The sequence below is a fragment of the Xenopus tropicalis genome, chromosome 8 (genome assembly GCF_000004195.4).
Source record: "Xenopus tropicalis strain Nigerian chromosome 8, UCB_Xtro_10.0, whole genome shotgun sequence".
Classification (NCBI taxonomy): Eukaryota; Metazoa; Chordata; class Amphibia; order Anura; family Pipidae; genus Xenopus; species Xenopus tropicalis.
The window spans coordinates 73,100,003-73,124,761 of NC_030684.2; the positions used below are offsets into that span (position 1 = coordinate 73,100,003).

At 39.7% G+C, this 24,759-nt stretch overlaps 1 protein-coding gene across 2 annotated transcripts; it reads left to right on the forward strand.

Moving 5' to 3' along the window:
* The first annotated feature begins 410 nt into the window (after nt 1-410).
* Nucleotides 411-23,667, forward strand: LOC100495183 (HLA class II histocompatibility antigen, DM beta chain). 2 transcript variants are annotated; one of them, XM_002942013.5, is made up of 6 exons: nt 411-512; nt 10,332-10,616; nt 13,480-13,758; nt 16,087-16,203; nt 22,908-22,965; nt 23,469-23,667. In XM_002942013.5, the coding sequence occupies exons 1-5, from the start codon at nt 449-451 to the stop codon at nt 22,943-22,945; spliced, it is 783 nt and encodes a 260-aa protein (XP_002942059.2). In that variant the 5' UTR covers nt 411-448; the 3' UTR covers nt 22,946-22,965; nt 23,469-23,667. The 2 variants fall into 2 exon arrangements, with proteins under 2 accessions (XP_002942059.2, XP_031747862.1); XM_031892002.1 differs by having other exon boundaries at nt 16,150-16,203.
* The last annotated feature ends 1,092 nt before the right edge of the window (nt 23,668-24,759 follow it).

Below are 24,759 nucleotides of genomic sequence, written 5' to 3' on the forward strand. Positions count from 1 at the left end.
TATGCTAATGCGCCAACATGGAAGGAGGAAGCGCTCACAGCTACCCCGGGCTGGTGCGGTTCTCTCTTAACAGGGGCACCAGCCCAGGGTACAAGGTAAGATTTTTATGAAAATAGTTAATAGATGAAGCAGGGTTTCATATATGAGCTGTTATATGTGATATATTTTTTCTAAAGAACTACATTGTATTGTTCCTTTAACGTGTATTTAAATGTACAGGTTTCATTCTGTGAGGTGTGACATTAGTGCAGATATTTAATTGTACAGAATAGGAGAACTACGGTACTTCCTTGTTTCTTAATTAGAGTACAGAAAAGTACCGTAGAAACCTATAATCACTTTCTCCAGTAACTGCTGATGCCTCCTTGCTTTATTTTCTGATTGGCTGCAGCTCTGATTGCTTTTAGCTTGGCTATGTCTTTCCTGAACAAGAGGGATCACTGCAGAAATGAGGCAGTGTGTGAATCTGCTGTGGCTGCTGCTGTGCTGCTCAGGCTGGTACACTGGATCAGGTACATATAGAAACATTATACATATGTTCATCCAAATTCATTAATTCAAGAAAAACACTGTTTCCTAAAACATTTTGAGATGACCATTTGAATTTCACATTGTGTTTGATGTCATATTACTGGTTCTGTTGCAAATGTGTGTGTTTTGGAAATAACCTTTAATTACATCAAGTTCTGTGAAAAACTGCTTTGGTGGGTTTTTTTTAGCAGTTGACATTGTATCATGCACATTCTCTTATCTCACTAATAATACTGTCTAATGCTTTATAGCAGTGCTACGCTGTCTCTCCATTTGATAGGACAGTATCTTGTGCTCCAGCCAAGTGGCAGAACACCTGGTACTGGGTAAAGCACGTGACCCCAAATATGTATGGATACACTAATCAATGAACTTAAAGGAGAACAAAGGGTGAAGACACACAGAGCTACTAGCAGCAGCTACTTACTGTATCACAGCTACTAAAATAGACAATGCTGATCATTTACTGATAACTGTCTCTACATGTGTTTAGCAGAGGCAATTCTCAGTATTGCCTATGGCATGGTATTTTCTGGCGTTTAGTAGCCATGACAAGTAGCTACTACTAAGCTGCTAACTAAAGAAGTAGAGTAGAAATGTTGTGCATTATGTTTTGAGCTTCTGTACCAGCCTAAGGCAACCACAACCCTATAGTAGGGAAGATCTGTGCCCCTAAACTGCCCCCAGTAGCTCCCCATCTTCTTTTCTGCTGATTCACTGCACATGCTCTGTGCTGCTGTCACCTACCTTTGCTTAGGGACCCCAGCTTAGCTTCTTAACAGCTGCGAGTGTCACAGACACTTTCCAAGATGGGGACCCCCAGTGACAAGTTTAAAGTCCTTGCGTCTATTTCTGCTATTGAGATTCTGAACCTTTTGGCTGGTGCAGTAAGTTTAGTATATAAAATATGGAATTTTTAGCCATATTTATTTTTAGGGTTTAGTTCTCTTTTAAAGGAGTAGTTCCCCTTTGAGTTAACTTATAGGGGTGTATTTATCATGCTGTGTAAAAAGTGGAGTGAAGCATTACCAGTGATGTTGCTAGTAGCAGTCAGTCAGATGCTTTGCTTTGGTTTTCTAACTGTTGAAATCTGATTGCTGATTGGTTGACCTGGACAACATTACTGGTAATGCTTCACTCCACATTTTAGACAGCATGATAAATATACCCCTTAGAACTGTGAAGACAGTTGTAAGATTTCACAACATTACCTCCTAATACTAGGGTCATGTTTCTTTAGAAAAGAAAAAAAAGAATTCACACCAGTAAGTGTATGTATGTTAAGGTGTATGTATATTGGGTAATAAATAAAGTGACAAAACAAATGATTATTTTTAAAAAATGTGATATATATAGTGATGAGCGAATTTTTATCGATAGGCATAGATTTTCAGTGAATTTCCGTATTTCGCCATTGGCGAATTGTTTTGCGAAACTTCCAAGAAAATTTGCATCAAAATGGGCTTGGGCGACAAAAAAAGACACGGGCAACAAAAAAAACATGCGACAAACACGGTTCGCAAATTTTTCGCCGTTTCGCGAATTTTGTGCCGAAGCGAAATGGGACAGATTCGCTCATCACTAGATATATATAGTGTATACAGCTGATGATTAATTACGTGTTCTACATCATAATTACACAGGGAATGGAATGGAGGTTGTCTGCTCTCTCCCTAGCAAATCCATCATAGCTTACCTGCAATCTTAGCTTTAGTCTGCCCAGCACATGCCACCCCCTACTACTGACTATTGTTAACTGTCATGCAGGCTTATCAGCACCTGCCCCACCAACAAAGACCAAGAAAAGCTTGAGAAAAGTCCAATGGGGGTGGGGGGAGGTTTAAAATATCAACCTAATAAATTTTTAATTTTAAATCCAGACCCTTAAGTGCTTATATATATATATATATATATAGCAAAAAATGGAAGAATGCCGCACTCACAGGGCTTAGTGTAGAAAAATAGAGTAGTTTATTCAAGCAAAAACCTAACGTTTCGGCTGGAACCTCAGCCTTTCTCAAAGTGAACATACACACAATGTATGTTCACTTTGAGAAAGGCTGAGGTTCCAGCCGAAACGTTAGGTTTTTGTTTGAATAAACTACTCTATTTTTCTACACTAAGCCCTGTGAGTGCGGCATTCTTCCATTTTTTGCTCTCTATACTACAGCTCTAAATACTGCACCCAGGCGATCTGTGACTAGTAGACGTGAGTGCCTGTTGCTTGGACTTCTATATATATATATATATATATATATATAAACTTATACAATACTGTCACCGCACTCATCCATAGCACAAACCCCGGTGCTCTGCAACTTCAGGATGCCGTCACGTCCCTCCACTATAGAAAACTTGAAAGAGATGCAGCTCACGGGTTATTTGCAAAAGAGTGTATTAAAAAGAATCACATCATATATGCGACGTTTCGGACAAAACACATGCCCTTTATCAAGCCTGTAATAACGCAATCCATCCAGTGAATCACATTTAAAGGGATATACAGGAAATGACATCATAGACTAAGCGTTACCATAGCGATTCATTTCAAGTCATAGTAAACATTTTACATATGCTGAATATTGTCAAGTAGCAACATCTTATATAGAAAAATTATGCAATTGTATACAAATACTTACAAAAAGAGAAACAGATCATAATCCCTGTTTAATCCAGTAGGAAAAAGCGATTGTAATTTATTAATCCATAGTTACATAGTTACATAGATTTGAAAAAAGACCAGAGTCCATCAAGTTCAACCCATCCAAGTAAACCCAGCACACACAACCCACACCTACCAATCTATACACTCACATACATAAACTATAAATACAACCACTAATACTAACTGTAGATATTAGTATCACAATAGCCTTGGATATTCTGCTTGTTCAAGAACTCATCCAGGCCCCTCTTAAAGGCATTAACAGAATCTGCCATTACCACATCACTAGGAAGGGTATTCCCCAACCTCACTGCCCTCACCGTGAAAAACCACCTAAGCTGCTTCAAATGGAAGCTCCGTTCCTCTAATCTATAGGGGTGACCTCTGGTGCGTTGATTGTTTTTATGGGAAAAAGAACAACCCCCATCTGTCTATAATCCCCTCTAATGTACTTGTACAGAGTAATCATGTCCCCTCACAAGCGCCTCTTTTCCAGAGAAAACAACCTCAACCTCGACAGTCTAACCTCATAGTTTAAATCTTCCATCCCCTTTACCAGTTTAGTTGCACGTCTCTGCACTTTCTCCAGCTCATTAATATCCTCAATGCCCTTTTTTATACAAGACAGCACTTTATTTGCTTTAGTAGCCACAGAATGACACTGCCTGGAATTAGACAACTTGTTATCAACAAAAACCCCTAGATCCTTCTCCATTAAGGATACCCCCAACACACTACCATTCAGTAGATAGTTTGCATTTATATTATTTCTACCAAAGTGCATAACTTTGCACTTATCAACATTGAACCTCATTTTCCAGTTTGCTGCCCAGTTTTCTAATTTTGTCAAATCGCTCTGCAAAGCGGCAGCATCCTGCACGGAACTTATAGTTTTGCACAATTTTGTGTCATCAGCAAAAATAGAAACAGTACTGTCAATGCCCACCTCCAGGTCATTAATAAACAAGTTAAAAAGCAAAGGACCAAGGACTGACCCCTGCGGTACTCCACTAACTACACTGGTCCAATTAGAAAATGTTCCATTTACCACGACTCTTTGTACTCTATCCTTCAGCCAGTTCTCTATCCAATTACAAATATTATGTTCTAGGCCAATATTCCTTAATTTGATCATTAACCTTCTGTGAGGTACTGTATCAAACGCTTTAGCAAAGTCCAAGTAGATGACATCAACTGCCATTCCAGCATCGAGGTTCCTACTCACCTCCTCATAAAAGGCGACTAAATTAGTCTGGCAAGATCTGTTACGCATAAAACCATGCTGGCACAAACTAATAATCCCTTATTACCCCTTCCAAAAGTTTTCCTACTACGGATGTCAGACTAACAGGCCTATAGTTTTCAGGCTGAGAACGGGATCCCTTTTTAAATAACGGCACCACATTAGCAATTCGCCAGTCTCTCGGCACCATGCCAAACCTCAACGAATCCTGAAAAATTAAGTGAAGAGGTTTGGCAATCACAGCGCTCAGCTTATTTAATACCCTGGGATGAAACCCATCCGGCCCTGGACCTTTGTTTACCTTTACATGTTCAAGTCTCTTTTGAATTTCCTCCCGAGTGACCCATGTGTCAGTAGCTAAATTACTAGAACTGGGCATATTAAAAGGGAAGCCTTCATTATCTGGCTCCTCAGATGTATAGACAGATGAAAAATAAGAGTTCAAAATTTCAGCTTTTTCCCCGTTCTCATCAACCAACTTACCCCCCCGTGATAATAAAGTTCCCACCCCTTCTTGCTTCATTTTTTTACTATTCACATAATTAAAAAATAATTTAGGATTCCTTTTACTCCTAGCTGCAATATCCCTTTCCATCTCTATTTTAGCTTGCCTGATAGCTTTTTTGCATGCTTTATTTGCTTCCTTGTACCTGATGAAAGTATCTGCTGTCCCAGCTAACTTGAATGCTTTAAAAGCACGTCTTTTCTTACCAACCCCGACAATAACACTTTTATTCAGCCATAAAGGTTTTGCTTTGCGATGCCTCTCCTTGCTTACAAGGGGGATATACTGTTGTGTATGCCTGCAAAGCAATGTTTTAAAGATGTTCCATTTTCCTTCTGTGTCTAACCCCATGAAAAGCCTTTCCCAGTTGACACATTGCAGAGATGCCCTTATACTGGCAAAGTCTGCACGTCTAAAATTGAGCGTTTTAGTTACTCCCTTATAGAGCTGTCTCTGCAGCATTATCTCAAAGGAGACCATGTTGTGATCACTGTTCCCCAAATGCTCACCCACACAAATGTTAGAGATTATTATTAGAAATCACTAGGTCCAAAATAGAGTCATTCCTAGTGGGTTCTTGAACCACCTGAAATAAAAAGTTGTCATTTAGCATATTTACAAACCTACTAGCTTTTTCTGACTTAGCCACCCCATTACTCCAGTCAATGTCCGGATAATTAAAGTCCCCCATAATAACAACTTGACCCAGTTTTGAAGCCTCCTCCATTTGCAACAATAGCTGGGCCTCATCCCCCTCATCTATACGGGGTGGTTTATAGCATACACCAATGATCATTTTCTTTGTGACCTTCAGCCCTACTGAAATTTCTACCCAAAGAGATTCAACGTTTTCATTGGTAATGTCTTTATTACATGGCTTTAAATCTGACTTTACGTAAAGACAAACCCCTCCACCCTTTTTAATCTCTCTGTCCCTCCTAAAAAAGTGTATAACCATTTAAATTCGCAGCCCAGTTGCATTTATCATCTCACCAGGTCTCAGTAATACCAATTAAATCATAATTTTCAATACATGCAATAGCCTGCAGCTCCCCTAATTTACCCGACAAGCTACGCGCATTAGCCAGCATGCAGCGGAGATTACTACTTCTCCCTCTGATGTTTACATTAGCTAATGGAGAGTTAGAGCTAAGGCAATTATGAGACTGCTTTCCTTGTAATGGAGACACTTCCCTTTGTTTCAGCCTAAATTCCCTATCCCCTCCTCTTTTTAGAGGCGGTATAGATTCTAATACCATGAACCTAAGCTGTTCTGCAGTGTGGCCCTTTTCACAAAAATGCTTAGACACCGGTAATGTAGTATTTCCCAGATTAATAGCTGATCGATGTTGCGATATATGGGATTTTACCATCTGTGTGGTCTCACCCACATAGATGAGACCACACGGACAGATCAACACATAAATCGCATATTTTGTGACACATGTAAAGTGCCCCCGTAATTGTACCTTTTGACCTGTTTTTGGATGCACAAAATAGCTTCCTTTTGAAACATATGCACATTGCGTACAATTTAGGCATGGATACATGCCCTTAGTTCTTGCTCCTAAAAAAGTATAACTTTGTTTGTTTTTTATTCTAAGTGCAGTGGAGGTAACCGAAGCACCAATAGTTCTCCGTCTACGATATGATATCATAGGGGGTGCCTCAAATTCTTGTATCAACGGATTTGCCCTTTTAAGAATATACCAATGTTTACGTAACGTTTGAGCAACAGTTTCACTATAATCTGAATACTGTGTGACAAAAGGTATACGCCCACCTCCCTGTTTTCTCCTTCCAGTAAAATGTTGTATTCTATATTGTGCCTTATTAATCACCTTCTCAGGATACCCGCTATCTCGAAATTTCTGGCACATCCTATTCTCCTGTATTTCTCGTTCTCCTGTCTCACTTACCAATCTCTTAACTCTAGATAGTTGACTCACAGGAATTGAGCTTTTTGTATGTGGTGGATGTTGACTTTTGAAATGTAAAATCTGGTTCCGATCTGTTGGTTTAGTAAAAAGAGAGGTACAAAAACGGCCTTCAATATTTCTATAGATTCGTACATCCAAAAAGGGAATTTGTTGGAGATCAGGAGTAAGTGTCAAAGTGATAGAAGGATGTATATCATTCAATTTACTGTGGAACCGTTTAAGCCCTCTGATAAAGGCGGATCAATTGTTATTATGGACACATCCTATTATGTAGAAGAAATTGAGAGTCAACTTTCTGATCAAGAGGTATATAAACCATTAATGGGGGATCCCATTTTGGGGATTATGCGAAAAATTAGATGTTTACTTAATGGGATGTATAATGATGGCATTATTACAGAGAAATTATGTGAATTTTTGACAGTTAAGAATCCACGAACACCAATATTATACACTTTGCCTAAAGTACATAAGGATCAAATCCGCCCACCAGGATGTCCCATAGTGTCAGGAGTAGATTCAGTATTCTGCCCCTTAGCCACTATGTTGGATAAGGTTTTGAGTCCTTTGATACAAATGGTTCCTTCATATCTAAGAGATACTGAGCATTTTCTACAACGCCTGAATTCACAGGAGGGTCTGGAGGGGGGGAATATAATTCTGGCCACACTTGATGTGGCTAGTCTGTATACCTCTATCCCACACCAGGATGGAATTCAGGCGTGTGAGTGGATACTTAGGAAATTGGCACATTATTCTAATGAGCAGATTTCCTTTTTCATTCAAGTTTTGGAGATCATATTGAGATGTAATTATTTCACTTTTAAGGATCAGTTTTATCTTCAGTTACGTGGTACCGCGATGGGATCTAACGTCGCTCCGTCATATGCCAATGCCTTTATGGCTAAGCTAGAAGATCAGTACATCTATCACGATGTAGACTTCACCGAACATTGTTTGGCTTGGTGGAGATACATCGATGATGTGTTTGTACTATGGCGGGGTGACGTTGGCTCCCTGAAACGGTTCCACAGTAAACTGAATGATATACATCCTTCTATCACTTTGACACTTACTCATGATCTCCAACAAATTCCCTTTTTGGATGTACGAATCTATAGAAATATTGAAGGCCGTTTTTGTACCTCTCTTTTTACTAAACCAACAGATCGAAACCAGATTTTACATTTCAAAAGTCAACATCCACCACATACAAAAAGCTCAATTCCTGTGAGTCAACTATCTAGAGTTAAGAGATTGGTAAGTGAGACAGGAGAACGAGAAATACAGGAGAATAGGATGTGCCAGAAATTTCGAGATAGCGGGTATCCTGAGAAGGTGATTAATAAGGCACAATATAGAATACAACATTTTACTGGAAGGAGAAAACAGGGAGGTGGGCGTATACCTTTTGTCACACAGTATTCAGATTATAGTGAAACTGTTGCTCAAACGTTACGTAAACATTGTTATATTCTTAAAGGGGCAAATCCGTTGATACAAGAATTTGAGGCACCCCCTATGATATCATATCGTAGAGGGAGAACTATTGGTGCTTCGGTTACCTCCACTGCACTTAGAATAAAAAACAAACAAAGTTATACTTTTTTAGGAGCAAGAACTAAGGGCATGTATCCATGCCTAAATTGTACGCAATGTGCATATGTTTCAAAAGGAAGCTATTTTGTGCATCCAAAAACAGGTCAAAAGGTACAATTACGGGGGCACTTTACATGTGTCACAAAATATGCGATTTATGTGTTGATCTGTCCGTGTGGTCTCATCTATGTGGGTGAAACCACACAGATGGTAAAATCCCATATATCGCAACATCGATCAGCTATTAATCTGGGAAATACTACATTACCGGTGTCTAAGCATTTTTGTGAAAAGGGCCACACTGCAGAACAGCTCAGGTTCATGGTATTAGAATCTATACCGCCTCTAAAAAGAGGAGGGGATAGGGAACTTAGCCTGAAACAAAGGGAAGTGTGGTGGATTAATAAATTACAATCGCTTTTTCCTACTGGATTAAACAGGCATTATGATCGGTTTCTCTTTTTGTAAGTATTTGTATGCAATTGCACAATTTTTCTATATAAGATGTTGCTACTTGACAATATTCTGCATATGTAAAATGTTTACTATGACTTGAAATGAATCGCTATGGTAACGCTTAGTCTATGATGTCATTTCCTGTATATCCCTTTAAATGTGATTCACTGGATGGATTGCGTTATTACAGGCTTGATAAAGGGCATGTGTTTTGTCCGAAACGTCGCATATGTGATGCGATTCTTTTTAATACACTCTTTTGCAAATAACCCGTGTGCTGCAGCTCTTTCAAGTTTTATATATATATATATATATATATATTTCCTGTATCCTGCCATTGTTTGCTTCACCTTAACACTTATGTCTTGTTTCTCCCTTTTTAATGCTGTTCTGTTGTCTTCTTTTTCCCTTGTTTCCCTTGTTGTTTCCATTATATTGATCTTCTTTCAAATACTAAACTCTTATCTGCCCTCCTCTTTTTCCATTTTTTTCTAACCCTTTCCTCTTCTCATATGATTTGTACAATTATATTGATGCGTGTATGACCCGCTTTAAGGTATGGAGATACAAATTATATAAAGACTCCTTATCCATAAAACCCCATTTCTGAATAAGAGGTCCCATAACTGTATCTCCTTTCAAGTTGCCAACTAATCCTGTCCTCACTAAGTACTAGTGCAGAAGGGCAAAAAAAAGTTGGCAGAAAGCACTTTTAACATTTAATAAAAGGTGTGGGACCTCTTATCTAGAAAACTTAGGACCTCATATTTGCCGAATAAGGCATCTTTCCATAATTTGGATCTCTGTTCCTTAAGTTTACCAAAAAAACATTTAAACCTTAATTAAACCCAATAGGATTGTTTTGCCTCCAATAAATATCTTAGTTGGGATCAAGTACAAGGTACTCTTTTATTATTACAGAGAAAAGGAAATTATTTTTAAAACTTTATTTTGACTAAAATGGAGTCTCTGGGAGATGGCCTTCCCATAATTCAAAACCTTCTGGATAATGGATTTCCGAATAATGGATCTTATACCTGTATGCCTCTAAAATCCCAAAGAAATGATTAGATCATTTCAGGATTTCACTCTACAATAAGGTCAGAGAGTTAGCAATCCTAAGGTTAACTGTCTATACAAGAAGACCATAGGAAAGTACAAGACAGCTTGGGTCTCTGATTTTCAAAGACAGATGTTGAGCCAAAACCCTGCTATAAGCCCTGTGTGCAATAGTCCTAAAATTGTCTAAAATTTAATTGTAGGGTTTAAATTATTAATTTCTAACATTGTTTCAATGTATGTATGATTAATTTATAAAGGAAACATTTCCGGCAATTTTTTTTGTTGATACAGTATCCTTGAATGGCTTGAATGACTTGTGCTTATTGGCAGGTTTTGTGGTTCAGGAGATCACTGGCTGTACCTTCGAAAAAGAAAATGCAACGTTTTATTATTATATGACCTTCAACCGGCTGACTGCAGTACAATATATTCCTACAGAGAAAATATTTATTCACTGTAATGAATATCAATGCATTGATGAAATCAGAATGGTAGCCACAAACATCACCGTCAAGTTGAATTCCAAACCTGGCATGGTTAGCCGCATGCAACAGGAAGAGAGTAAATGCCAAGCACAAGTAAATGAATTCTGGGAACGTACCGTGGAGAGGAGGGGTAAGTGAGGAATCAAAGGGGGGAAACGCTGCAGGTATGTTATGTAAGAACCAGAGAGAATAATATAACAAACACCACAGAAGCTAAATTGGGGTCAATGAAGTTAAGTGGTTAAGGACTAACTGATTGCTTCATGGTATCGGCAATTTCTGCGCAGGATTTTCAGAGCAAAATTATACTTAAACAATCTCCAGTTGTGTGTAACCTTAGAAACAGTCCCACAGACACATTTGTCAGCAAGTCCCAGAGTACAGCAATTGTAGGAAAAGCTCAACATTCCACCACAGAACATTTAAGAAGAGGAGATGGTAGCACCTTCCACAATATAAAAGTGTGTCCAATCAAGTGAGGATAGGGGGAAATGTGCATGGAGAGTATCAGATAAATGTATATACAAGGAAAAAGGAGCACCAATCAGGTGATCCTTTAGTAGACTCCCATATACTGCACCATTCCCACCAATCAACGATCAGGTAAATATATAGACCAGAGAAAGAAACGTAAAACTTAAAGTAAAAATAAAAAATATATATTTTTATATCAAACAGATTGGTTCTGTGAGATAATAAGAACATGTAGGGTGAGTTGTGTTATCTCACACATTTAGGGGTAGGCTTGATGTGAAAGTCAGTTCAGAGATTTAATCAATTTCTAATAGACAAACACTGTGTGAAATATCTCATTTAATTTCTTCAAACTGTTCAGTACATCTCCAATCTGCAACAATAGTATCAGTTGTAACACTTCTCTTAGCCCCAAATGGTGACAATTGTTTCAGAGTATCAACAACATTCCACCACAAATGTAACTTTTGACTGTGAAATTAGCTTGTGTCTTAATAATAAAAATTTAAAAATCCTGTAAAATGCCTGTAACTGTGGCAACAGGGACAGACACCAGTTGGAAAGGGACTGTGGCTGGGGCATAGCAGGTATAGTAGGGAAAGGCATGCCTAATATATTTCTACAGTTACAATTTATGTGAGCATTTCTCATACTGCAACTCTTTTGTGCTTTTAGAAGTACAACACCCATTGCCAGTTGACAGCCTTTGGGGTTCTGGGATTTGTAGATTCACAAGTAAAAGGATTGTCCCTGGGAACCTGGGCCTACACCCCACGATTACTAAAGATAGCCCTGTCAAAAGAAGAAATCCAGCTCATAACAAGAATTAGTAGAAGGTTAACATGTGATTCAAAGAGCATGGGGAAGAGGACTTGCTTTGTACCTAGATACAATTATTCAGGTCCTTCTGGAGAATAGTTTACTGGCAAAAACGACCCTCCGTGTTTTACTGTTTTAAAACAAATGAGTTACAGATTTTCTATACCTGCGCAATCAATTGGCTATGTTTATGGAGAATGCAATAGGGTTGTCTTTTAGTCCTTTTTTTAAAAGAATTGTTGCAAATTACAAAACACATGCAAGAAAAAGCAATTAACATTTATAATCAACAGACACAGACCAGCAGTTTAGGCCTAAGGGCTCGTACACACAAGGATTTTTTATGCATTTGACGCACATTTGAGACCCAGGTTTGAGCGCACCTAAATGCATTCACTAATTAATTTCATAATATTCTGCCAGGTTGTACTCATGAGCATTTACAGTTGCATTTTACGCCATTTGTTTTTCATTGCATTTTCTTAGATGCAACATGCAGCATTTTCATGAGCTTGATGCTTGTTTATAATTTGGTGGAATAGAGGTTTTAGTTTGAAACTGACAAAAATGCACCTAGCTGTGTTTTAAAAAAATGCACGTAAATATACATAATGCATTTTTTTGTGCTCAGCATACGTTTGTAAATGCATTAAAAAAAGGTCATGAGTATGAGCCCTAAAGTTGTGGCCAATCACCAACATGATCACAGTAGATAGAGTCTCAAAGTTGACATGTCCTCATACTGCTTTCTTCACCATGATGAAGTGTCTTAACACTGACAATTAAGGTTAAAACAGAGCTAATGAAGTATAGAGAAAGGGTGATATCCTTACCATGAAAGGAAAACCAAAGTAATAAATTGCATTACAAAAGGATTTACCATATCTCTCAGAAACCCAGTGGGAGCAAGCACTTAAGGCCCCCTCCCAGGTCTCCCTGAACTACAAGTACAGATTGACACAGCTGTATATTGTCCACGGGGCCTATTTAACCAAAGTGAGGCTGCATAAAATTGACTCCAACATTTCACCTCTTTGCAATACATGTGGACAGAAACAAGGTACACTCCTACTTACATTATGGGCCTGTGGCCAACTAAACCGGTACACTTTCTAAACTTCCCGGTCCCTAGAGCACCAGAACTCTGCCTGCTGGGCATTACTATATCAGTAAAACTTCCCAGCGCAGAAACACAATACCTTCAAAAGGTCCTATTCCTAGCCAGGAAATGGGTCACCTGGTTCTGGAAATGCCCTGACCCTCCAACGTATGACCAGTGGTACAAGTTAGTTGGGGATCTGTGTAAAATAGAAAAAGCTGCATACACAAAAAATGGTAACTTCAAAATGTATGTAGAAATATGGAGCAAGTGGAAATCTATAATCGAATGGTCTCCCCAATAATGTGTCTTAAGGTAAATAATTGTAAACAACCTACTGTATCTATTCCTAAAGGGGTTTCTACAGTGATCCTGTAAATATGTAATTTGCTTTCAATCAATAAGCTCTGTTTCATCTCTGTTATTCACTAATTATAAATTAACTATGTTTTTTCTCATTTTCAATAAACTCACCTGAGTAAAAACTTCTGTAAGAGAAGGAGACCTTAAAAAAATAATCTGCTTCCCCTAACACTCTTTATTCCCCCCACCTAATTTACATATTTTTCTTATCACTGTTTCCCTTTCTGTTTAATCATAGTTCAGCCTTCCATGAAGGTCTTCCTCCCAGATACAGTTTTTGAGGGCTCCATCCCTCAACTTGTTTGCCATGTGTGGGGTTTTTATCCTGCTGAGATTGTGGTTTCATGGTTTCTTAATGACACGATTCTGGTCAGAAACTACACTAATGCTGTCCCAGTGGGAGACTGGACTTATCAAATAGTGGCCCTCCTCGATATGAGAGGTTCTATGCCGGGAAACAAATACACATGCGTTGTGAAGCATTCCAGCCTGCAGGATCTCATGACTGAGGATTGGAGTGAGTATAAATGTCTGCCAAACTAATTCTCTTATATTGCAGTGCTGTCAACTGGAGGGCTATACAATGTTTCAATTATGGGGAAAAAGTATTTGACCAAGTCCAAATTTAACCACCAACATTTTTGTAATGGAGATAGCAGGAGCATCAACCAAACTAATTAGTAGGCAAAGCACCCAGTGACAGTAATACAGTTCGGTTTGAAATTGATTAAATTGCATGATCTGTGTCTTGAGGACATTTTATCAGGAGTCTGTAGCCAGGTTATTAGCTCAGAATTTACCTGGGGCCCAGTGGAAATAAAGTGCTCATTGCAGACCTCTCAGCTGCCTGGGCCTCTTCCCAAAACTCCATCCATTATTCAGACATATCCCACTCGTTACACACAAGCCTCACCACTTTAGTGACCGGCAATTTATGCTTTCTGTCTTGGGTTCCTCCTTTGCTATTGGGCCCCTGGCTGCAGTACCCCTGTATCCCCCTGATTCTGGCCTTGTAATGCATGCTCCTGTGTGCTAGTTGCATCTGTTGTGAGTGATGCAGTGCTTTTGTGCACTGTTACACAATAGGGCTCATTTAGAATTCTGCTTATGGAAATTGTGTGCAATTATGGAAACTTTTGTCACCTTGACAGTGACTCCATTGTTCCCACAACTGCTATCCATACACTTTTTTGAATTGAAGCCAAAAAATCATATGCAGATAGAGAGTGTTATTATATCCCAACATTTTCTCAAAAAGAAGGAATTTTAGTCATTTATTTAAAAAGGAAAAATAAGCTCAACACTTTGGGAGTATAAGCATCCCTTCTTTAAGAAAAAATGGGCTTCAAGAAGGTGTCTTTCTCCCATTAAACGTATTCACAGAAGAAGTCTCTGGATCTTTGCAGTGTGTATCAGGACATGGGTGGCTTTTCCCATATTCTCTCTGCTGGTTTTGTCCCAAAGTACCTTTATAGAGTGTGACTGCATTAAACACTGGGATATCCGTATACTGCTTTGTCCTGTTTGTTGTGGGTTACACAATTTTTAAAGGAGAAGGAAAGTTACAATCACTAGAGGGTGCCAAATATTAGCTTATGCAATCACTTACCTGATACTCCGGCCTGGTGCTTCTGTGATTAGAACTTTCCTTCTCCTTTAAATAAGTCTCTACCAAAAATGTTTTTTGCATAATGAAAGAAAATGTAATTCTATTAAACTTTCCAATATACATTAATTTAATATTTCCAGTGGTGTTAATTATTTGTAAATGTCACTGAAATGTAAAACAGTATTTGTTTAACACTTCAGTTCTCCTCCAGGTCTGGTAATCAATTTTAATCAGCAGAGAATGTAAATAACCAGACAAATACTGCTTTTAATATCAATTATATTTTCAAATAACCACAGCACTGTCGAAATAAACCACCAGGTTGTTCATTGCCGTCCAGCAAATAAACTCTTTAAATGCAAACAAATGTATCATAAATGTAGAGGAGAAATATTTCATTCTGTGAGGCAGAGAAAAGACTTGTTCAGCTGTAATTTCACATTCACGTGTATTCTGACTTAAAGTTCTGAAGTTACATAGTTATATAGGGTCGCTTGGTCGCCAAGCGAGCCAATCTTCTCCCAATATCCCCACCTACGGGTGGGCAATATCAGGCAAATGTAGGCTAATTTAATTGTTTGGCCCTGGGGCCAAATGATCGAATTATGACGGTGGCAATGGGCGCGGTCAGTTCATGGACCGCATCAACGTGCCGTTGCGGTCCCCGATCTGAATAAACCCTTAACCTGCCCGATCGATATATCTGGCCAATTTCAGGCCAGATATTGGTCGGGCATGGCCATCGTTCCTGCCCCTACACAGGCCGATAAGCTGCCGAATCGGTCTAAGGGACCAATATCAGCAGCTACAATCGGCCCGTGTATGGCCACCTTTTGTCTTGCACACCCAAGATAAATCAATTTTGTAACTTAACCTCTGTGATAAAATGATAGGATATCAGTCACAAAAACTGTTTATTTTTTAAGCAGGAAGAAAATTTACAACTAAATAAATACAAGGGATACATTCCTCTGTAAAAAAAGGCAGAGACTAGGAAGGTGATATGGTAAAATAAGCCATAGTTTGCTTTAGTCTAGTAACTGATAGCAGTACTCAGCACTTTGTTTTACTTGCTTAGTACAATTATGCTTTGAAATAGAACTGATGGAATGCTATGGGCTACTGGTCCAGGGCTGTCTTTGCCAGTGTAGCTGCATAACCTCTCTTATGTACCACAGGATTAAATATTACTCCCCAACATTACATAATCTCCTAACTTTGCTAATCTCTCTGCAGGCTATGGTCTGACCTCCAGCCAAATCATTAAAATAAGTATCTCTACTCTGGTCTTAATATTAGGACTTATTACCCTCATAGCGGCATTTGTGAGCTGGAGGAATGCAAAGAAGAGTGGTAAGGGAGCACTAAATTATGTGATGATATTCTATAATGTGATCTTATTTCCTACATTCATAATGATGGGATTTGTATAGTATTAATGATGTAAAATGTAGTTTCATAGAGACAGACATGATATACACTTCACTCTGCTGGTGACACCATCTACACCTACATGACTGTTTTGTTTATGGCTTGTACTTTTTCATGAATGTCATTATTAGAACTTCTTCATGCAGAAAAAATATCCACTGATTTCAATGCATTTGGGAACATTCTGTTGAAATGTAACTATTTTGTGAATTCATAGGTAAAGCAAAACAGACTAGGTTCACTCGTTAGTACTGTTAGTTAGTACTGAACCTACAAAGATATGACAGATCTACTTCCATACATAGTAGACCATTTGGGATGGATTTGATTCTTTAACTTTTGGGCTAATAACTGATGCAAGGGGGAAGCCATTACAGAAAGTTTACACAATTCTAGTACATATTAATCAAGTGATATTAATTAGCAGTGTTTGTGTTTATTATTATTATAATTCAGTCATTCAAGATGTTTTCGTATTGAACTGGTTACATTATATAGCTTTGTTAAAAATGACACACTTTAAATATATATATATAATATCCGTGAACCTGTTTAATGCAAATATAAAGAATATGCAGTGACATTTCATGATTTTGTTGCCCTCTATGCTTTTATTTAGAGCTGTACTGCACTGTCATATACAGTAAATCCCTTTATTTCAATTCAAAGTCCTGCTGCCAGGATGAAGCTATGCAAACAACTAAAAAATAATCATTTGACAAACTGGGTGGATAAATGGAAGCTTAAAGGAGAAGGAAAGGCACCCACCTGGGGTATCAGGTAACCACTTACCTGATACCCCAGGACAGTGCTCCTGTCAGCAGAAAACTGCACCAGCTCAGGGTACCTGCCTGCGCACAAGTGATCCTCTTCCTCCTGTCTTCTTTCTACGCGATCCCAGGGCCTGTGCATACAGAGAAAAGGGCAGTTTTTTTGTTAAAGTTCGTTTTTTAACTCTGCACATGCGCAAGCGGCGCAAAGACAGAAGAAGGAAGAGGATCACTCAGAGTACCCCAGGCCAATGCAGGTTTCTGCTAACAGGAGCACCATCCCAGGGTATCAGGTAAGTGATCACAATCACTGGGCAGTTCCTAACATTTTGGTACCCCCCAGTAAATGTATCTTTTTTTCTACTTTAATCAACTGAATGGGACAGATTGATTATTGTACCCTTGTGTCACGAATGCCACCTCAGATGTATGTGATCAGGCATGCGGCTGTAAGGGTTAACACATCAACTGTACAGTTTCTCAACAACCTGTGCAGTCACACCCCAAACAGCCCAAACCCGCCAACAACTTAAAAACTGCCACCACCGCATTTTAAGGGCCGCAAGCATCCAACTCTCAATGCTCTATTGCACACTGACGCTTCACAGGCAAATCACCCTGGACTTTCTAGCTAAGCACTCTAGCAGACACTCTAGCAGACAATGCAAGTTAGTCTACAGACAACACACAACTTTCCCGCAAGTAGACAATGGGTTAAGCAGACACACTTTCCTTCTAACTAGCAAAGGGTTAAAACACATTTAACATACACACTCGGCTTAAAGGAAAAAGAAAGTCAAAGTCACTTGGGGGTGCCAAAATGTTAGGCACCCCCAAGTGACTTTGACCACCTACCTTTTACTCCAAGCTGGTGCCCCTGTGGGGAGAGAACAGCACCAGCCCGGGGTACCTGCAGCGCTTCCTCCTTCCTATTCGCTGCGTGCGCAGTAGAGTGAAAAGCCGAACTTAAACATTAAAGTCGGCTTTTCACTCTACTGCGCATGCCCGGCCACCGGCATTTGCAGAAAAGAAAGCCGGAAGGAGGAAGCGCTCCACTCCAGGTACCCCGGGCTGGTGCTGTTTTCTGCGAACAGGGGCACCAGCCCGGGGTACAAGGTAATCGGTTAAAGTCACTTGGGGGTGCCTAACATTTTGGCACCCCCAAATGACTTTGCCTTTCGTTCTCCTTTAAGGCAAAAATGTTTATTTAGAGCAGCAAAGACAAACTTATTAAATTTTATATTTAATAATCCAAAGTGCACAGTGCATATATTATATAAAAACAGTTAATATTACAAAATGACATACAGGTTGCAAACAGCAAAAAGGGATAAAAATGCAGAAAACTACATACAGTGGCTTGCAAAATATTCGGCCCCCTTGAACTTTTCCACATTTTGTCACATTACAGCCACAAACATGAATCAATTTTATTGGAATTCCACATGAAAGACCAATACAAAGTGGTGTACACGTGAGAAGTGGAACGAAAATCATACATGATTCCAAACATTTTTTACAAATAAATAACTGCAAAGTGGGGTGTGCGTAATTATTCAGCCCCTTTGGTCTGAGTGCAGTCAGTTGCCCATAGACATTGCCTGATGAGTGCTAATGACTAAATAGAGTGCACCTGTGTGTAATCTAATGTCAGTACAAATACAGCTGCTCTGTGACGGCCTCAGAGGTTGTCTAAGAGAATATTGGGAGCAACAACACCATGAAGTCCAAAGAACACACCAGACAGGTCAGGGATAAAGTTATTGAGAAATTTAGTTTCAATCATTTTTATTGGGATTTTTTAAACATTATAGCCAAATAAAGGCATTAAAATATTTTCAAACATTAATATTTACATTATGCAGAAAAATAATCTGCAGTACAAATAATAACAGCCGTTGAAAACTTATACATTCAGTATTGGTCAACATATGATAAAATATGATATAATATAATTTAATATTATTGGTTGTTATTGAGAAATTTAAAGCAGGCTTAGGCTACAAAAAGATTTCCAAAGCCTTGAACATCCCACGGAGCACTGTTCAAGCGATCATTCAGAAATGGAAGGAGTATGGCACAACTGTAAACCTACCAAGACAAGGCCGTCCACCTAAACTCACAGGCCGAACAAGGAGAGCGCTGATCAGAAATGCAGCCAAGAGGCCTATGGTGACTCTGGGGGAGCTGCAGAGATCTACAGCTCAGGTGGGGGAATCTGTCCATAGGACAACTATTAGTCGTGCACTGCACAAAGTTGGCCTTTATGGAAGAGTGGCAAGAAGAAAGCCATTGTTAACAGAAAACCATAAGAAGTCCCGTTTGCAGTTTGCCACAAGCCATGTGGGGGACACAGCAAACATGTGGAAGAAGGTGCTCTGGTCAGATGAGACCAAAATGGAACTTTTTGGCCAAAATGCAAAACGCTATGTGTGGCGGAAAAGTAACACTGCACATCACTCTGAACACACCATCCCCACTGTCAAATATGGTGGTGGCAGCATCATGCTCTGGGGGTGCTTCTCTTCAGCAGGGACAGGGAAGCTGGTCAGAGTTGATGGGAAGATGGATGGAGCCAAATACAGGGCAATCTTGGAAGGAAACCTCTTGGAGTCTGCAAAAGACTTGAGACTGGGGCAGAGGTTCACCTTCCAGCAGGACAACGACCCTAAACATAAAGCCAGGGCAACAATGGAATGGTTTAAAACAAAACATATCCATGTGTTAGAATGGCCCAGTCAAAGTCCAGATCTAAATCCAATGGAGAATCTGTGGCAAGATCTGAAAACTGCTGTTCACAAACACTGTCCATCTAATCTGACTGAGCTGGAGCTGTTTTGCAAAGAAGAATGGGCAAGGATTTCAGTCTCTAGATGTGCAAAGCTGGTAGAGACATACCCTATAAGACTGGCAGCTGGAATTGCAGCAAAAGGTGGTTCTACAAAGTATTGACTCAGGGGGCTGAATAATTACGCACACCCCACTTTGTAGTTATTTATTTGTAAAAAAATGTTTGGAATCATGTATGATTTTCGTTCCACTTCTCACGTGTACACCACTTTGTATTGGTCTTTCACGTGGAATTCCAATAAAATTGATTCATGTTTGTGGCTGTAATGTAAAAAAATGTGGAAAAGTTCAAGGGGGCCGAATACTTTTGCAAGCCACTGTATATCACCAATAGAATGATCTTATGTGATTCCTGTTCCGGTGGGACGGAAGAAATAGCAACATATACCTCCCAAAGCAGCTCGGTCCCCAAAGGCATATATCTTCCCAGTTGTCTGGGCCATTGATATACAGGTTAAGAGGTAGGTCATGCCCCCATCCAATGAGAAAGGTGAGGGAGGGTCACCATTTGGTAACTTGCTGTTCTGATGACATTTTATTTTCCAGCTAGCCTCAAATACTTATGGGTATTCAACAAAATTATGGAACCATGAGCATTGTGTGGGAAATTGAACTCTCTTTTCACAGACTCCAAACACACCAGACCTAACACATATTATTCTGGTTTTATCTGAATATTGGATAATCCCGAGATGGATCATCATAACACGGGAGTGTTTGGAGTCTGTGGGGAGCCCTAGCTACAAGCTAATTGCCGGCCCCATAAGTTTTATCTTTAGTAAAAGATATTTATTTTATGGGTCTAAAGAAATATTAACTAAGAATCTGCCCTGAGATAGACCACTCCACTGTAGCACAGGTATGATAATTTAGTTACCTTGTTGAGTCATTTGGCCCTGTCTGGCTCTTCACACCTCACAGTGGATTCCAAAGATACTGCCTTGAGAGGAAACTTCCGGCGGCTTCCGGAAATCGCCAGTGGGATGGCATTGCTGGGAGATTGCTGGGAGATTAATCTTCCCATGTGCCACTGCCCTAATGTGGCATTTTGGTATAAGTGAGCCCAAGCTAATCAATTTATCTGTTTTTAGTTTGACACAGAACAGTGGCCATAGGGCCATGGCCCACGGCCCACAGGGAGATTAATTTTCCGCAGTTAAATCTCGGCTCCCATTGGTGCCTTATCTCTGCAAAATACCTTTCCATTGGCAATAAAGGGAATCGCTGGTGGGAAGGTGTAGGCAGCATTTTGTTTTCCGAAGTTTCCCACCGTCGATTTATTTTATTGCCATTGGGAAGAATAGTCAAGCGCAGTAGCCAAGATTTAATGGTGGACAACTAATTTCCCCCCATGAACCACTGCCCTAGCACAGATCTTTCACTTTCTACAATAGATATGTGCCCTAGCATAATTAGTTTTGCTCAAGAAATCTAACTAATTTAACCACAAACACCTAGTGATGTCTCACTGATTTAAATTAAAATGGTTTAAACCAGTGCTGTCCAACTGGCGGCCCGCGACCCCCCTCTGTGTGGCCCCCCACCTGTCTGGCTGCTTTGATGGCTTACTCTTGTGTAAGCTTTAAATAGTATCAGTACTGTGATTAACTGCCCCCCCTGCATGGTTCTCACCTCAGATTCAGGCTGTAATCAGGTTGTATTGTTTAAATATGTAATCCCCTGTGTTGTTCACACCTTTTAATCTCTGCATTGTTCACCCCCTGCAGTGTTCACACCTCAGGCTCAGGCTGTAATCACCCACATTGTTCCCCTGTTCACACCTCAGGAGCAGTAGAAACCCACAAATAATCCCTGCACACTACAAAAAGAACATATACTGTGGTGGTACTGCAATTAAAAAGTTTTTTAATATATAGTTATTGTGCAGACTGTAGGAGCAGTGCCAGCAAGGGCAAGCAGAGTATGGCACACACAGGCAGGGTAGGGAAGGCAAAGTATGGCACACACAGGCCAAGTTTGGCACAAACCAGCCAAGAATGGCACACACAGTGAAAGTATGGCACACGCAGGCAGGGTAGGGAAGGCAGAGTATGGCACACACAGGCAGAGTAGGGCAAGCAGAGTATGGCACACACAGGCCAAGTTTGGCACAAACCAGCCAAGAATGGCACACACAGTGAAAGTATGGCACACGCAGGCAGGGTAGGGAAGGCAGAGTATGGCACACACAGGCAGGGTAGGGAAGGCAAAGTATGGCACACACAGGCCAAGTTTGGCACAAACCAGCCAAGAATGGCACACACAGTGAAAGTATGGCACACACAGGCAGGGTAGGGCAGGCAGAGTATGGCACACACAGGCCAAGTATGGCACAAACCAGCCAAGAATGGCACACACAGTGAAAGTATGGCATGCAGGCAGGGTAGGGCAGGCAGAGTATGGCACACACAGGCAGGGTAGGGAAGGCAGAGTATGACACACACAAAGGCAGGGTAGGGCAGGCAGAGTATGGCACACAGGCAGGGTAGGGCAGGTTTTTGCTGTACTACAACCATTAATATGGGTATGGTCATGTGATAACATGGGTGTGGTTTCAAGTGGGTGCGGTTTCAAAAAGGGGAGTGGTCAAAACTGGCTTCCATTATCGGCCCTCCACCACGAAGGTCGGAAAAATTCCGGCCCTCGGTACAACAGAAGTTGGACAGCACTGGTTTAAACCATACTGAATTTTACACGGGAAGCTTTAAAATAGAAGACACCACCTTCACAATGTAGTGAATTGGACTATGGCATAGCAGCAAAATGCATGTGGTATCTAGTTATTTGAAACATATATTGACAATTATAAGTGTACAAATGTTTGTGTTGTTGTGTTATCATAACTATATTTATGATGGTGTGATAAATGTACAATTACATATTACTTTCTACAAAAGACTTCTATGTATGCGTATATATATATATATATATATATATATATATATATATATATATATATATATATATATATATATATATACACACACACTGTTTTTTTACCTTTAGGTTACATCCCAATTCCAGGATACAATGAAGGAAACTAATGCTGTGTCAGATAAGAAGTGTAAGTAGAAATGTTTCTAAACAAGGGTATCAGGTATACTCTTAAGTAATGAAATTGTGCAGGAGAGTTAATTCCAATATCCAAAATGTTGTGCGAAGTTCTTTGAACAGAAACCCTAAAGCCAAAACAAAAAAAGTAAAAGTGAAAATGGCTGTGCTCTCTTATTATCAGTCATTCAGAAAACATTGTTTACCCACACTGTGGAAAAGGTTTTCTTGAAATTCTTTCCCATTTTATCTAAACTTCCCCTTTTCTTTTCTGCCTAAGTCTAATACAGGGCTGGGTGAAAAGTATGGTTCATTTTATAAAGCTCATTATTTGTCCTTGCATTTTAAATAAATTCTTTATAATTAAAAGAATGGCTATACACTATAATATCACAGTCTCTGTCTGGCTTATGGTAAGTGTAGAAGACCCATTAAATCTTTGCAGGAGAGCTTTAAGTGTATGAAATGACTTTTAGGGCTGACTATGAAACTAATTTATACCACTGATTCTTGCAGGTCACTGATGGATGATTTCCTCTGGGTGACTAAACTGGTTTCCCCCCAAGATTGAGTTGGGCTGTAACTGGCTCTGTGAGCTGTGCAAGGAAGATTATCATCTCTCTGATGTGCCAAAAACTGCCTTATTAGGATACTGTCATATTGTATAAATTGGGAGTGCTAATTTATCTGACAAAGGTTAAAGTGCATTTTTAGATGATTGTAGTACACTCAGTATTACATTTTTTATTCTGAGATTCTCTGGGTTAGAATATCAACTGCTAAAGGTGAACATGCTCTTTAATAGTATAGTGCATCTGTGAGGCTTGCTCCACAGCCCCATCCAAGTACAAAGCACCTCTTTATTGTCAGTTGCCCTGCACTTAACCAGATCAGTACTGGGTCCCGAAGGTGTCACTCTGGGCATGTCTACAATGTCTTCTCTAAGAGGTGAGCATATATGGAAGGCAGCTGAAGAAGAGGTGCTGGGGTAAGGGTAGATGCAGTATTTGAATTCATTTAGTTTCTGTGGTGTAAAATCATAGTAACATAGTAAGTTAGGTTAAAAAAAGACATACGTCAATCAAGTTCAAACTCAATGCCCAAATACAACCTGCCTAACTGCTAGTTGATCCAGAGGAAGGCAAAAAACCCCATCTGAAAGCTCTTTAATTTGCCACAGAGGGGAAAAAATTCCTTCCTGACTCCAAGATGGCAATCGGACCAGTCCCTGGATCAACTTGTACTAAGAGCTATCTCCCATAACCCTGTATTTCCTCACTTGCTAAAAAGCCATCCAACCCCTTCTTGAAGCTATATAATATATCAGCCAATACAACTGGTTCATGGAGGGAATTCCACAACTTCACAGCTCTCACTGTAAAAAAACATTTCCGAATATTTAAACAGAACCTCCTTTCTTCTAAATGCAGTGGGTGCCCTTGTTTCAGTTGGAAGGACCTATTGGTAAATAAAGCATCAGAGATTTTATTATATGATCCCTTTATGTATTTATACATAGTTATCGCATCACCCCTTAAGCACCTCCTCTCCATTGTAAACAACTCTATCTTAGCCAGTCTTTCTTCATAACTGAGACTTTCTATACCCTTTCCCAGCTTAGTTGCCCTTCTCTGGACCCTCTCTAACTCAATAATGTCCCGTTTGAGCACTGGAGACCAAAACTAAAGGGCATATTCTAGATGGGGCCTTACCAGCGCTCTGTAAAGGGGAAGAATAATACCCTCCTCTTGTGAATCTATGTCCCTTTTAATACAATGCCAGGCAGCAGCTGCAAGGGCAATTTGAC

What these genes read in the sequence shown, in the direction of transcription:
- LOC100495183 (XM_002942013.5), top strand. Translation starts at nt 449, where the DNA reads ATGAGGCAGTGTGTGAATCTGCTGTGGCTGCTGCTGTGCTGCTCAGGC. An exon ending in ACGTACCGTGGAGAGGAGGG is followed by an intron (nt 10,617 to 13,479) that starts GTAAGTGAGGAA and finishes GTTTAATCATAG; the next exon opens with TTCAGCCTTCCATGAAGGTC. An exon ending in TCTCATGACTGAGGATTGGA is followed by an intron (nt 13,759 to 16,086) that starts GTGAGTATAAAT and finishes ATCTCTCTGCAG; the next exon opens with GCTATGGTCTGACCTCCAGC.